Source organism: Paralichthys olivaceus, chromosome 6 (genome assembly GCF_024713975.1).
Source record: "Paralichthys olivaceus isolate ysfri-2021 chromosome 6, ASM2471397v2, whole genome shotgun sequence".
Classification (NCBI taxonomy): Eukaryota; Metazoa; Chordata; class Actinopteri; order Pleuronectiformes; family Paralichthyidae; genus Paralichthys; species Paralichthys olivaceus.
In genome coordinates this window covers 6995326-7011756 of record NC_091098.1, presented here as the reverse complement: position 1 = coordinate 7011756, position 16431 = coordinate 6995326, and the positions used below count along the sequence as shown (strand labels likewise).

The window sequence follows — 16431 nt, the reverse complement described above, 5'->3', positions numbered from 1 at the left end:
GAGGCAGGAAGATGGAGAAGAAAGAGTGGACCAGATAAGACGAGGCCAGATGGGTGGAGGCGTGTGTCTAGAAGGGAGATGTTTGGAGAAAAGGGTGAAGATCAGGAGGTTAAAAAAAGCAAAAAATGGAAATATGGGTGGCTGCAGAGAGGAGAGACTTGGCAATGGAGGAAGAGTTGGAGATGGACAGAGGATGAATAGATGTAGAGAGAGAAAGAGGAGGCAGGCCCCTCAGCAGTCAGCACTAATGAAGAAGAATGAGGAGCCTGAGCTGCTTGCTGGACCTGTAACTGACCAAACACACACACACACACACACACACACACACACACACATACGTACGTCGAGAAACTCTGCTTATCTGCTTCTTATGTCACGACACAAACTGCATAAAGCGAACAAGTAGTTAAACTCCATATTCACCTCATTGCTATGTATGAATAAATATAACAGTGTCTTGTAGCTTCCTTTAAATTCTCTATGTTTTCAATTCTTCGGAGAAAACCATCTTAAATTCGAAACCCAGGCATGGAGTTTCACAACGAGCTTCTAAATTAGTGAAGCCGGCTTTACAGTTCATTTTTCTGTATCCATTTTCTAAATCAAGAACTTCTTTACAAAGTAGATGTACCATTGCGCAGATAGCACTTTTTATCTTTTGACATGATCCTATGACTCTGTGCTCAAACTACTCTGAGTTTGTGCCCACCAGAGATAGAAATAAAACTTAGAGGAAAAATAATATAATAATAAATTATTCAGAAGTTTTCTTTCATGCTTTGTGCAGGTGTAGAACTGGTTTAAAAAGGTGACTTGCACTTCGAGCACATTTTTGTCACATTCTTGTTACTCTTTGCTCCGAGTTAAAGGGCTGTTTGTGCCTCATTAGCTGTGACTGCTTACAGACAAGGGAAAAAAAATTCTTAAAAGAGTCCTTGAACTTTTTTTCCGCTCCAGCTTACAGCTTTGAACTAAAGTTGATAAAGACTCGCCAGAACACGGTATTATAATTGTGATGAATGTCTGTCGACCAAAACTTTTATTTTATATCTCTTTCTCATAACTGAAGTTGCAGCCTACCAATGAAGGTATTTGTTTGTCTTTAACTATTTTGTCTGTGTTGCTTTTTATATGTAGACCAAAAGTCTGAGCCAACTTTAAAATGGGAAACTTGTCCCTACAAACAACGTGAATGGCTTTGTTGTAGTGTCATATGGTGTTTCTAAATAAACTATTACTGCAAAGTTTATAATTACTCACAAACTGCAGTAGTCAGCGTACCGTAGAAGTGTGTGGTGATGCGAGGATAGAAGTGCAGTACCAAGTGGAACAGTGGTAATGACTGCAGGGGCATCGCCATGGTTCGGAGGTTAGAAACACCAATGTCCCTTTAAGATCCAGTTTGGGACTTATATCTTTTCTCCTTGTTTCCTGTCAGCTCTACACTACTGATATCATATAAATGAAATAAATAAGGGAAATAAAAGGGATGCAATGAATGTGGTTGGGAGTAGACTACTACTAATTTCTGTTTGAATGCATGCTGGTTAATTCGAAAAATAAGCCAGCAATTTCACTTTTATTCTGTGTTTTTCATTGTCCCCACATTGCTCATCAAATGCTTTGGTGTCATTATTGTCTGTGAGTTTTGATAAAAGGGAACAGTTACCAGCAGGACAATCGTTAGATGAGTGACTGTGCATTTTTCCAACTCTAGAGTACAAAGGCCTGTTGCTTTTAAACACTATGAATTTCCAATTAAATCGTTACAGTTTGAAAATGAATTTAATTTAGAATTGTAATTTGATAGGGACAGCCTTAGGAAGTAGATGTTTTGACATGCTTCACACGCTGCCTGATGTCCTTCAGACTCAGCAGTCCTTCACTCTGGGCATGCACCAGCAAGTCAATTATTATTCTCCATACAACAGTCCTCCACAAACAATTCAGGCACTGTAGATGTTCATGTTCTTCTCCGTCTATAACACAACAATGACCCCAAACATCAGCAGCTTTCAGACATGGACTCTGGAAAATCCACACAATTGGATCTGGACCCTCCAAACTTTGCCTCTTCACACATTCTCCGTCAGACGCATTCACAACAGCACATACATCTCTTGAGCGTTTAGGCGTGGTGTGGTGCAGCATGCAGGAGGAAAGACATCATGTGTAAATTCTAGGGCTGCAGCTAACAATTCTTTTTGGTATTCGATTAATCTGTTGCTCATTATTTCAATGAATTGATTATTCATTGGATAGAATTGTAGATATCTATAATGAAAAACTGCACACACAAGAATGACAGAAAATCTCAGCAGCAACTGACTCAGACATCTGTATTTTCACATATAGTCCCTCCAGATAATTTCAGGGGATTATCTGAAGTTCAGTGCATGTCTGAAAGCAACTAAAGAGTCATAATTAACTGTGAGTTCTTTAACAAATTATCTGGTCCCCAAAGAACCCTGCACACTCATAAGCAGGATGGTGAGGTTGTCTAACAATTGTGTGATAGTCTTGTGCTGATGAATGATCAACATGGAACCTTGATGCTTGTAGTTTGGAGCAGTTGCCACGGAGGGTATGCACAGATGATACAGTCGAATGTTGAGCATGATAATATTTTGCATTCCAATTCAAATCGAGTCAGTGCTGTTATGATTTATTTCAAGCATGGTTGAGTTTTGTGTGGACCCAAAACATAATGAAGGCCGCTGGTAGCTGTAGACGCTTTAGTAGAAGACAAGGTACAAGAGTAAGAGACGAAAAAACACAAGCAAACTGCTCAGGTTTAATTGGTTTCGTATAATTCATTGAACCTGGTTGTTTTATGACGTTCATTCGACTAAACTGATGGATGTGGTGGACAAGATGGGCAATCAAACAGTCATTTAACCTCTGACCTGTGTTCTGTAAAACCTTTTGAGAGTATGTGGCTAACTGCATTTTAGCTGCATAAATGTGGGTGTGCTGTTATCGAGCTTTGTGAAAAGTTTGATGCTGGAGTCGTGGGTTTCTGAAGAACAGCCATAATTGTTTTGAGGAATCGTGGGATGGTGTCTAGAACACTCATTAGTGTCAGTTTAAAATCTGTTTTCCGTTTACCTATATCCTGTTGAATATACACAAAACAATATACTGATTTATGAAGCAGTTATTCTCTTTAACATGGTGGTATTTGTTGACTTTTATAGAAAGCCGAATCAAGGAACCAATATTATTCATTTGAACTGACATCAAATTTGCACTATAGAGGATAATTATCTAGAGGGTCACTTCTATGATAAGCTTCAAAATATTTGCTTGTAACTTACAATGGCAGACTCTAGTGACAACACAGAATCCAGTATTCTCTCCATCTCCTCTGTGAAGTCTCTCCCAGATGTTTCGCTCTACAATACAGCCTCTCTCCTCACAAGGTGAATCGTGAGACAAATCACACCAGTTTGTTAAATTACAGTATAATTAGCTTTCTTCTTTATGCTTTCGAAAATAAATTTGCTGAAATACTTCTGTAATGCAGAACTGCAGTTTTCAAGCATATCTGGGCACGTGTATCATAATGTGTGAAATATCTTAACTGATCTCGGAACTGCTGAAGCTTGACAGGCACTTGTCTGTAGCGCTAGCTGTTGTCAATCATCCATCAGAGATCCCAAGATTATCCACAAACACTAGTGCTTGTCAGCATGACACAAAAACATGCTGTGTCCTCTATACCATCTATGATTTAAACGGACAATATCAGATCCTTAATGGGACAGAACGCTGCTCTGACATGTCCGGAGAAATATCTCTTCCACTCTGGTATTGTTCCTATTGTTTAGCTTGTTTTAGCTTCAACTAGTCAGGCTCTGCTTGCCTTCCTTTTTTCTCTGCTCAGGCTAAAAGGGACAGGGAACATGTGATTATATGTTGAGCATCTCATCATCCCTGTGTATGGTAACCTGCATACATTAACACATACATAAAACAACACTCAATTACTCAAGTATACTTAGAAGTTTTGTAGAAAACTTGACTGTTTGTCAGTTATTTTTTTATTTTTTATCTATCTTTAATGAAATCTTGCTTCATCTGTCAGTGGTGCTTTTCTTTGCCTGTTTTCTTTAAACCAAAACCTTTCATCTAGCTCCTGCGTCTGTCTGTATTTCTTTATTTCTCTCTCGCTCTGTGTCCACTCCACTCTCTTTGTCTCCCTTGTTATATTCCACCTTGTCTCCTCTCCATTTCCTTTCTTTTCTTTTTTCTGAGCTGCTTCCTCCATTTCTCTCCCCCTGCTCTGCAGTCGACTTATTGATTTCATTTTCATACTGTTGGCAGTTGTTCCCTCTGTCATAAACCATCAGGTTTGCCTCCTTTCAAGCTGGCATTGATCATTGTACAGCTGATCACAACCAATCACCCCTGAGCATCATTATCTGCTCTTACTCGTTCTCTTTTGTTGTTCGTCTGTCTGGTATTGTGTACTCTTGGTTATTTTTTAAATCTAGCTTTTTAGAGCTCCAGTGAAATGGCAGGCCTGTACATGCAGGGGCTTTGGAAGTGAATTAGGCTTCAGAATCAGAAAATTGACTCACTCAGAAGGAAGGCAGAGTACTTTTTAAGAAAACAGCATTGCAAAACTTTGATAAGAAATTATCAGAAGCATACTTTTCTTCTTTGCAAATACACAAAATGTTGAATGTTTGTGAGGGAATCCATAGCCAGTCAATGTTGTGTCAAACATTTCAAACAGATGTAGTTGAATATAAACAGCATCTAGAATTAGAGTCAAACAAAAATGAAATAGCTTTTTCCTACAGCTTACATGTCTGCTCTGTAAATCACATGTCCTGCTATGTTGTAATTGTTGGAAATAATTAAAGAGCGAGGGTGGTGGAAGCGTAGCATATGAAGTAGAAAAGATAAAACAACAACAGAATGAGGGGGAAACAAATAATTAAGTGAGTAAGGATTTAAAAAATGAAACAATTGGAAATGATAGAGGACACAAGAATGAATAATAAGTATAGAACTATAATTGTTTTTATGTGTACATCAAGTGTGGTAATGTGAAGTGCAATGTGCAGACATGTCAGTAACAGAGAAAGTACAAAACAAAGTATTTATCGTTCTAAATTCATTATTATTGTTAAAAAACAGAATAAATCCAATTACATTTCATCAAAAAATAAAAATAATTAAATGTGACACAATACACAAAGTAGCTTGTGGCTTTGAAAAAAGAAGCCTGGTGACATGTTTGCTCTGGTTTGAGACTTTCTTTAAAAAATGTAGGAAGGGGGGAAGACACTATTTCATTGTATTATGTGACCTGTAGGATCCATTATTTTGACATTGGCACCCAAACAAGAGACTCTTTGTTTGTGAGTTCACTAATTTAATTGAGACGTAATAAAGAATGACTGGAATACCCCTTTAATAATGGGAAAAGCCTTTAGGTAACACCACAACTGCATCCTTTTCACACATGCAAGCATGTTGAGGTATATGAGCACATGTGATTAAGTTGCTGTTGTTAAATTAGACTTAGTACTTACCAAACATGGCCACTGCTGTGTTGCAGGTGAGACTTTTTGTTTTTGTACTTCTTATTTTTCTCTAAGAGTCGTAACACTTGCTGGGTCTCTATCTGCCACCTCTCTGCCTGCCCTCCCTCTCCTGTACTCCCATTTCTCTGTCTTTTGTTGCTCTGCAGTGAGCAATCCAACGAGCCTCTGTTTCCTCTTTCATCTGCCTCGAGTTTCCCCACCGGCCCTCAGATGCCTCCAAGCTTTTGAACAGGGGAAGGGGTCGGGAGAGCATGGGGACGTGGAGTGAGGGGGGGTCAGAGTTGAGGGTACGCACAACCGCCTTCTGCGGGAGGCTTTTTTCACCAGCTTTTGTCCCCCTTGCTAGCTACCCTGACCTTTCTGTATGCCACCGTGCTGGTCTGCTCGCGCCACCAGACCTCCCGCCTACTTCTTTTCTTTCTGCATTCACTGATGGGGGGTCTAAATCATATTTTAACATCGTACTGTATTATGTTACACTGAAAGCAACCTCGACTGCATAAGCATTAGATATACTGGGAGCATTCACACCGATATTCTGGACGGCATTTCATCACCGTCTTTCGCACACACTTAAGAGGAGCTTTTGTGGAAGAAAGAACCCCAGCTGGGATAAGTGAGGACAACAGCAGGGTTTTTAGGTGGCTTTTGTCGCCTCGACGCAGCTTCAACATTATCGGAACAGTCCACTTTGTACCAGCCTCTCTTTTGTGTCCCACTGTCACTCAATCCATCTGTCTCTCCACCTTCTCTTTGTCTTTTTCAGTTGACGCCTGCCTTGCTTTTGTGATTGTTGTTCAATTCACACCTTGTACTCCCAAAGGAGATCGATGTTTGTTTTTTTTCCTGTGGCCTTTTTGTAAATAAATAAATACCATTGCATTATTGTTTGCTCCCATTGCGCTGTTGACAAGTTCGATTTAATGTGAAACTTTGAAAATTGCTTTTTTTTGTAGATGTGCTGCAGTTTTTTTTTACAATGATTTGTCTGACAAATGTACAAAAGGCACCATATTATTGATGTTGTACCAGAACGATGACTAATGAACTTGTCACTTTTGGTGTTTTTTTGTCCTGTAAGCCTGAGGGTAGCATCCACTTTAAGTGTTGGTTCTTTTTACGCAAACTTCGCCTCTGGGCACTAATTACAGCAGCAAGGCAAGTTTGTGCACTTCTTCTCAGTGCTTTAAGCAGCAGGGACAATTCTGTCTATCAAAAGTCTCCTGTTTTCAAGGAAGGGTGAACTTTTCAGTACCGCTATCAAGACTTAAAGGCTACATCTATGCTAGTGCTTTAGTGAAATGCTAACAGTCTTATCGTTAGCATGCCAAAGTTAAGCAGGAATAATCTTTACCAATTCACCATCTTAAAGTGTGTAGAATTTTGTGACATCTAGTGTTGAAATTGCATGTTGCAGCTGAACACCCCTCACCTCACCCTCTCCTTCCAAACATGAAAAAGAAACTGTGGTAGTCTTTTATTGTCATGAAAACTCAAAAGGTGTTTAGTTTGTCCAGTCTGGACTAATGTAAAAAACATGGCGGCCTCCGTAGAGAGGACCCCCTCGATGTAAATATAAAGTATTTAAATATAAAGAGTAATTTTTGGGTAAAGAAAACTACAATTCATACAATTGAGATGAAACGAACTAGTGAAAACATCATAAGAATTATTTTACATTAAATTTCTGCCAATGTTCGCTTTCACCTAAATCTTACACACTGGACCTTTAAAGGGACAGTTCAAGGGTTTGAGTCCAGTGTTTGAGTTTCAGGAGTAAACAGTGTTGCAGCCAAATCCAATACATTTGAAGTAAATGGAAACCACGTCTTCAAACATTCTTCTCCTGTGGTATCATCCAAGTGTCCCTACGTTCAAATTCAACTAGAAGCGGCATCATATACAGATTTTTAGTCCTGAAAAACCTGGACTCAAACACAGATAATGAGTGACTTTAAAATTTTTTCGATGAACTAACCCCTACAAATTTGGGGTTTAGGAGGGAAACTTATTGCTGCTTTTTTTCATTTCATTGTAAATAAATTCAGTTTTTGGACTGGTTGTATGAAAAAGTTGAGATTACTTGATACTGGAAATATACTTGAGTTGCACTTGTATGTTTGATAGAAGTGGTGGACAGCTGGTTATCTTGATAATCTGAAGTCAAGTTTGTTAGTGGAGACAATCTTTGTGGAACATGTTCTCATCCACATCCCCCTCCATCTCCATCCCTCAGAACTTGAGTGTTCAGGCCAATCAACCGCAGAGCCTTAGCCTATCACCAGGGAGCTCCAATTGCCTGCCAGTCATCAGATAAAATGGATTTCCAATCTAGTCAAGGCTGGATCAGGTAAAATGGAGGACAGGCAGACCTCTGACTTTCTGCTTGTTGTTTGTTTCTCTCTCTCTTTCTCCTACTGTGTTTGGCCCCTGTCTCCACTCCTATCACGCTGCACCGATCTACTGGCTAGAGCCACATGAAATGAAAATAGGCTCATTGTAAAAGCCCAGGGACCAAACATACTATCTTGGAGGCAGTGTGATGTAACCACAGCATGTCTTCCTTGTCTGCTTTAACTCAGGATGGATCTTCAATTAGAGCAACAGGTGGGAAATCCATTAGTTTGTTAGTGGGTGAGTTGTGGAGTATTGCTAGTTTTCTCTTATACAGTACAAGTGCACAGATACGATTTTAAGAGCCTGTCTGTGTACTAATTGCTTCTGCTGTTCATGCCAGGGTTAGTGGTTACATCCATTTCTATGAGTTCCATCTCATTGAATAGTAGGCTATTCTAAAAATGGCCCTATAATCAAAACTCCATGGTACACATGCAACTTAACTGTGCTTTGATAATTTGGATTCTTCTTCTTTTTTTTCCATTTCATCTATTTCATTTGTTAAGATCCTGATTAAGCTAAATCAGTGGATCATTTTCTGGGGTCCAGTTGCTCAGTAGGTTGATAAAAGATAAATTGTTTAGGTTGTTTATCAAGCAAACATTTGAAATATGCTTCCTGCATCTCACACACCAGGATCTGATGCTTTTCTCCATTTTTTTGTAGAATTGATCAGATGAAAATATTATGAACAGATCAACTGATATTGAGTTCTTACTCGTTTCTAGGTGATAAAAATGGTGGAAAGCTGATTGTCTAGGTTGGCTTGAAATAACTTTGTAATTCGAAACAGTCTTTGCATTATGTTCTTCATCCCTTTCCATTTCCATTATTTTCCCCTCTTCCTTTACAATTGCTTTTGAATCTCTGCAATACAGACATTTTTCTAGACAGCGAACACGTTTATTACCCACAATTGAAACATGTTGGTCATTTATGAAACTAAACTAATTAGTACTTTGGTAAGGATACCTTTAAGGTTCTCTTTTTCTATATGGACACATGATTATTACCTAAAAGGGGCTTTAAAATATAAATCTGATGCTCATCCATATTCTTCTTGGAGTCAACAAATACCAAACAATAAACAGATCCCACTAACTAAATATTGTCTTTTTCCAAAGCCCGATGAATCTTTATCCTCTGTGTCCTAGATCTCCATTGTTGTCATAGTTACACTGTATCCCTTTTTAAAAATATAAAGCAATCTGCTTCTGATGTAACTCTTTATTAGGAACCTATTGTCTTTGGGCTGAGCAACGGGACATGGAAGAAAAATTAACTGTTGTTTTCATGACATTTATGGACAGTAAGACAAATATAGACTAACTTCAGCCGCATCCTTTTACTGGACCAATTTATTCCCAGTTCAAATGCAATTATACCAAAGCAACATATACGCAGCACTGGCAGAGCTAAATTCGAATCCTCTCTTTTTCTTTGTGATTACAAGGTCAATAACGTAGGTAATGTAACATACTTGTGAAAATGAACTGACCACAAGGTGAACTTAGTTGCTATTCTGGAGTTGTACTCCTATCAAAACATTTTTCTAAAGCAGGTTATGTTTGCCCAGTTGTCATGGAGATTAGTTTAAACAGTGCTTTAAGTCCAACAATGATACCTTGCTGTGGAAATTACATACTTTCACATTTACTGCAAAGATTATTTTGACATTGAAGAAGAAGTTCATTTTGTATGTCATTAAAAGCTGTCAATGATAATTATAAGATTAAGGGAAAAATAAACTCTTTTTCAGTTTTTTATAATACGTGTACATGTTTTTAAACTATTTTATCTGATGAATTTTGCGAGTACAGGTTGGAGGTCACCACCTCCTGTCCTTCAGTGTGTCTGTGTAGGTCCATTCATTCCCCCCTGATCTGAACGCTCAAGAGCATTCTCACTCCTGAACATAGTGTTCAGTAGCAGAGAAGAAAGGAAAGAAGTTGAAATGAGGAATGGAGATTTTGAAAAATTGTAAGATAGACGAGTGGATTAGAGAAGAAACGAACAGATGATATAGTGGAGCTGATAGGAGAAGAGAATATGAGAGTGGGAGAGGAAACCATAGGATGAGATGAGACGACAGGAGCAGGGAGCCATATTGATCACCCTGCTCTGTGAGTCTCTCAGTGGTTTTAATGGTTTGAGTTTCACAGCTGGACTGAACTCTGCAGTGCCTAGAGCCGATAACATGCTCTCATACACACACACACACACACACACACATATGCACCACATACACAGTCCACGCCAGCTGGATGTGGGTCAATGTTCCCTAGCTTTCTGTCAGTTTAGCTCATTGCATCGTTCCACATGGACTTCAGGAACTGTACTGCAGGTTCAGTGGGACCAGTGGTCATCCTGAAACTACCCTCCACCCTGCTGCTATCCAGCCTCTTAACCCAAGCTTGGCTGAGTCTGATTGATTTCTGACTGTGGAAATGAAAGCAAATTGAAGCTGTGTTGTTTTTATGATTTTATGACCATAGAAAACCTCATTTGATTAAACATGAGCAGGTTCAGTTGGTGAAACTGTCAACTTCATCTTCAAGTTAAATAAAAAGAAATGATATTGTATTTATCTTTATTCCAAAGCATTTACTGTGGTCACACTTGAACCCCACTTGATAAAAACTATGACTGATAAAATGTTGATATTTATTAAGTTGTGGTCGAGCAGCTCCGGCTGCAGCAGGTGGAGATGATGTTGATAATGCTCTTATCTGATTGGAGAAGTGAGGTAAACAGAGTCACTGTCAATCAAAAGAAAGAAAAGTGCAGTATGTTCAATGTCAGGTTCAAATTCAGGTTTTTAAACACAAACCACAAGCAAAAAAAGATGTTGACTGATTGATTATTGCTCTTCTTTCATCTCTGATACGTTTTTAGTTAGGTAGGCCGATATTTTTATCAGTTCATATATTTTCACTATAATGGCAGTGGAGCTCAATGGTTGATTTGTTACAGTTCATCTCTAGATCATTTTGTGGTGTGTGATTATTTTTATATATCTGCAGAATATGGGTTCATTCATGTTTTGTTTTCAGTAACAAACTGAATCTTGTGCTAATCCCATCTGAGCAAATGTATTTCAGAAACAATTGATTTTCCTCAACAAAATTCATCATCCCAACTTCTGTGACTTTAATATATCCAGTGAAATAATAATCATACTCTTCTTTTAGGCTCACAGATTATTTGCATGATCCACCCCTCAAAGAAATAGTGGAACATCTTGCAAACACTCACAGAAATGAAACACAAACTGTCAGTCTGGAGCTGGTGTATAATTAATACACTTTAAATACATGTGTCTACGAGTTGTATGGTTTACATCTGCATCTGAAAAACAAGTACAAAATCCTCAGTATATCTGATCAGCTGTTTTCTCTGATTCTGTGTGGGAGAAGAAGTAGTCAGGGTCAAGCCTCTCCTGTAATCAGCATCTGATCATGGCCAGGAGTCACCTTGGTGGATATTATCTCTCTTGACAGGCATAATTTATAACTAATAAGGCTTCAACAAGTTTATTGACTTCACAGAGAAGGTCAGTCATTTACCATATAATGCCCATGAGCATACTATTAGTGCTCCGGTACTCAATATGTTCTGTTGAGACAATCTCACTAACAAGGCACTGTATATCACCAAGCATTATTGATCACTTTGAAATCAGGTCTGCATGTACCGAAGCTCTATTCATACTGTATCATGTTGGATTCAAAGCTTTTGTGTGTCTCTGGATTGTCTTGCAGGGATTCCAAGGTGTTAATTGATGATTGTCATTTCATGGGAGAGCACACAACCTCAGTAAAGTCCTCTTGGTTTTATACTGTAACTGTAGACCTCTAGTAGATCAGGCCCTAAGAGTTCTTTGATCCCTCAGTCGCATCCTCCCAACAAAATAAATAATGCATTAAAAGAATTTAAATTGGGACAAACAGAGTTTTAAATGGTTTCAATTTGTACTAAAGTTTCTGTTATTAAATGATGGAGATGTGTTTTACTGTTCTTTAAAGTAGAACCTGACAAATCTACCAGTACAAGAGAATTATTATTTGAAGGCTGGGAAATGAAAATTTAAGTAAAAGAGACATTGGGAGTTTTCTTACAAGTATGAACAGAATTTACAAGTAGTCCAGACCTGTCATATGAGTCATGTTCGATTTGTCTGCTGTTATTCAGATCAAATTTCTCTCTAATAGTTTATTTCATTAATAATTGTATGTCTAAAAAACTTTAAACAACTCATCTCTCTTCTGTCTTAGGAATCACTGCATCTGTGGGACATGCACTGATTTGAAAGAGTATAATTGGTTGGGTTTGATGCTGCTGTTAATATATTTCACCTCATTACACAACGCTCCCAACTCTGCTGCTCTTAAATGATACATTTGGCAGCACAGCTAATGAAGCCACCTTTAGGATGAAGAGTGAACTCGTCAGCAGCCATTAGCGCAGCGTTCAGCTATTAAAGAGGTGTTTGCAATTAAAGTTTTATTAAGTTCCATGCCCAAATTTTGTGTGTGTTGAAGATTAAAGGTTAATTATTTAGTTATTTACATAGTAGGTCACAAAGAACAGTCCCATAAAATTCTAACAGCAAATGGTAAACACATCAAAAATAGGAGTTAACAGACAGAATAACCAAGAGGCAGATTCTCTTCTTGTTGTTTTTCATGTGTAGCTACAGTTTGTTGTGATATGAAAAAGCCTCTGGGGTTGCAGGGCTGCTTAATAGTGGTCAACAAGTTCACCTCTCTCCATTTCTGAGATAATCCGTACTATGACCTTTCCATTGTGGTCAGTTAATGGTGGAAATGTGTGCACAAAGTATAGAAGGTCCTTGTGCCTAAGAGCATCTCAAAGGTCACAGGAAGTGAAATGAGTTCAAATGTTCTAATCACCATGTTTTTCTCTTTTTTTGTCTCTTAGAACCTGCAGGTCAACCATGGATGAAGAGTGGGAGGAAAAGGGTAAAGCAGACGAAGGCTTTTACTGTGGCACTAAGAGCAGCAATTGTTGCATTCTTGTTTTGACTTACGAGAGAGTTGATTTGCTTTTGGCATGCCTTGATTTTAATACGTTCATATTATGCTATTTATCTGCGGTATAATCCGTTAACGTTGCTCCACTATTCTGCACTGCTACATTTTACAGGGAAGCTTTTGAAAAGAAGTTTGTGTATTTAGTTCATGGTCTGAGTCAGCACACTTTCTGTTTAGCCAGAGAGGTGTAAAGATAGTCAGGGTCACTCCTCCGTCAGCTGAATAGGATTAGGTTCACGTCCAAACCTGCTTTTTGTACACGAGAACGCAGTAAAGGCCGAAGCTGAAGCGGGCACATGGGGATCGTCCTTGCTCTGATCTCTGAAAGAACTGATTGAGTTGATTTGCTTTCAAGGTTTTCAGTTTGTTTAGTTTTTTTACAACATAGGAACAAGCTCAGGTAACCCTGGCCATGACTTTAATTCATCCGACCTGTGATGTATTATATGATTTTATTAAACCATTCATACCTGGTCTCATGAACTCTCTGAAGTTTGTTTTATTGAAGCTAACACTTGATTAGTTTATATGTATATGTTAAATTCAGATTTAATGCTCTGCACATTTGTTTTCAACTAAGTGATTAATCATTCCTCAAAAGTCAGACTCAATTTTAATGTGAAATGGTGGCAATGGAAACTTTACTGCAGCTGTTTGCAGTCAAATTTGCCCTTAACAAATGAAAAAATAAACAAGAATAGCACTGACTAGAGAACATATCGCAGACAAGAACCAATATTCCCCTAAATTCAATCAGGCTGCACCAAATTTATCACACTCATTGATATCAGTCTGCTACTTATGCCTGGTTAGTTTCATCAAGAGCTATGAATTATTCCCTAGTAATCAGTGAAAATATGAAAATAAGGCCCCATCTTACGATATTAAAGACAGAGAATACAACATTCTGGATCTGCCCCCAACATGAAAGTGGTTCTTCATGGCCCATGCCCCATCCTTTTACCGGTCAGAAGTTGAAACATTTCAATTCAATTATAGTTCCACATTACAACATACATTATCTTAAGACTCATTCCATAGGGATGTGGAGACCTAACAGTATTATACAGAAACCCAACAAGTCCCACAGTGTGAAAGCACTCGGCAACTGTTGAGAAAAAAACCTTTGAACCGGAAAAAATCAGTATGAGCAGCCCTCTGCCTCGACAGGTTGTCTGTGAGTTTGTTAACAAACTAAAACTACTTGACAGAGGTTATAAACCTTATACTGCTGTGAGGAAAAGTGACCGACAGAGGGACAACACAAGGACTGACAAAAGGTAAGTCGCTGATAATGGAGACCCTGTAATACACAAGTGGTTCATTTAGGATTTTGTTAATCCAAAAAATGCATTGAGGGGACTTGTAGAGCATCTTGTATCAAAAACCTTTTAACAGCAAAATGAACACACACACATTAAACGAAGGTAAACCTTTTAAAAAGGGGGTTGAATCATTTCAGATTCCATTAGATGAGCTTCAGTTTATATAATTGTGTGTAACATTAAATGTATAGGAGGTTTAGTCCCTGGCCTTCATATTGCTTTCTACCGTTTCCTTTGTTGCTTTAACACATCTTTTACTTCAGCCTCTTCAAACTCAGACCCAAACACAGATTGAATGATGTAGCGGCACTTGAACGGAAACAGTCAAGCCTTCACTGCCTCCATAATAATTATGGTTGATGATGGAGACCCGAGCACTGGCGCAGGAAAAGAGGTGGAAGGTAGCGTGGCGACTCTGTTGTCAAGTTATTTATAACAGCTGGAACAGATTAATGCCTGTGACTAGTGAGCAGGCATTTGAAGACTGATTTCAACCATTCCCACTGAAGACAAAAGACAGATGTTCATGGGTGTTAGTGGGTTTTTTGTCCTGTGTGAAATGTGTAGTAGAGTCTTAATTGGTTTCTATACAAATGTGGAGTGGAGTGCGGCGAGTGGAGTGCGGCGAGTGGAGATTAGGGCTCGCTCGCTCGCTCTGTGTGCGTCTAGCCAGGCATTGCGCACCGGCGCACCAGTTAAGATAGATATATGATATTTTATTGCAGGCCCGATATAATTGTACCACGGGCCTTGAGTTTGACATCTCTGCTTTAAGGCTTGCAGATGAAAAGGACGGCAATATGTTGTGATTAAAAGAGCTCCAATCAAACTATAGTTTTGTCTCTTCATATTATTTTGAAATATTTTGAGTTTTCTCTGCATTTTCAACTCAGGTTTTAGGCACAATTTGAAAATGTGTATTACAACTGGTGGATAGAAATGCTCATGTTTTGGCCCCTGAATGAAGAAGTACACTAATGAGACACAAAAGAAATATTGATTATTAAGGAAATTGCTGGTGTCTTGTGAATGTGTTCATAAATAAAAATGTGTGTAATACTGTGTACTGTATGTGTGCCAATGCTTTTCAAGAAAGATAACAAGTCACTAAACTGTGATGTTTAAACTCACCCAAGCCATGAAGACCAATTGATACCATGTTCTCAGATGTTCGAGGAGGGTTGAGTTCGGAACAACTGGACTTAAGTGGACTCTCCTTTTCATGGTGGGTGGTCCTAGGTGTTTAAGGGGTCAAGGCTCTCGTAAAAATGTGACAGGTTTCACAGTAACTTTGAATTCAACACTTGTGTCTAGATCTGGTGTTAAAATCTGACTTGTATGATCCAACTACAAGTGGACAGCTCTATAAGTACACCAGTTCACACCTGGTGTTCACATTAAAAGCTTTCAGCTAGTGAAACTGAAAATTGACTTTACTGTGAAGCATCCTCAGGGAATGCAATGCATTTGTTGTCCATGGTTAAGGCTGACCATGATCTTTGATACATGCTTCTGCTAAACAACACGAGTAATGGAAGATGAAGAAGTGGTGACACATACAACCTCTCAACACAACAATATTCTACAACATATTCTAGTTCCAAATTGAAGAACCAGAGCCCCTTTAAAGCAGTCACTTTGTATTCAAAGTCATAATCAAAAAAAATATTTTAATTTTCAGCAGTTAGAAAAAGTGAAACTAAGCCCTGATGTCCTTGATGGCCTCAGCTAAAATTTAGTGGGAAAATAGTTGTAGCTCTCACATTTTTTAACATTTCTGATAGGGGGAGATTAAATAGGTGCTTTTCTTTTTTTATCTTTTAAAAAGCTGTATTTCCTGGCAGCAGTGGGACAAGTCCCCCATCAGCAGCACTGAGGTTTACCCAGGTGTGCCATAATGTACTTGATCGACTTAAATGTTACAAGTTTGACTCAAGTGGCTACATTTTGTCTGCTCGAGCTAATTCTTCCTGAGCTGTGGCTTTAGATTCTTCGGCGAGGATCTGGTAATTGGCTTTGAGCGTTGAGTTAGGCTGGAAACGCTCTGCTGCTGCCGTGCGCGTCACTGTTCAGCAGTTGCACACACACAAACATACA

At 38.7% G+C, this 16431-nt stretch overlaps 1 protein-coding gene across 4 annotated transcripts in view; it reads left to right on the top strand.

Annotated features, from left to right (window-relative positions):
- Positions 1-13483, top strand: part of chchd6a (coiled-coil-helix-coiled-coil-helix domain containing 6a) — a 69252-nt gene extending 55769 nt beyond the window's left edge. For 2 of the 4 annotated variants that reach the window (XM_020088954.2, XM_020088955.2), the window contains one exon: positions 12897-13483. In XM_020088954.2, coding sequence (XP_019944513.2) covers positions 12897-12920 — 24 coding nt within the window. In that variant the 3' untranslated portion in view covers positions 12921-13483. Of the gene's footprint in view, positions 1-7794; positions 7909-12896 lie in introns of all 4 variants that reach the window. The other 2 variants (XM_069526230.1, XM_069526229.1) reach the window with 2 other exon arrangements.
- The last annotated feature ends 2948 nt before the right edge of the window (positions 13484-16431 follow it).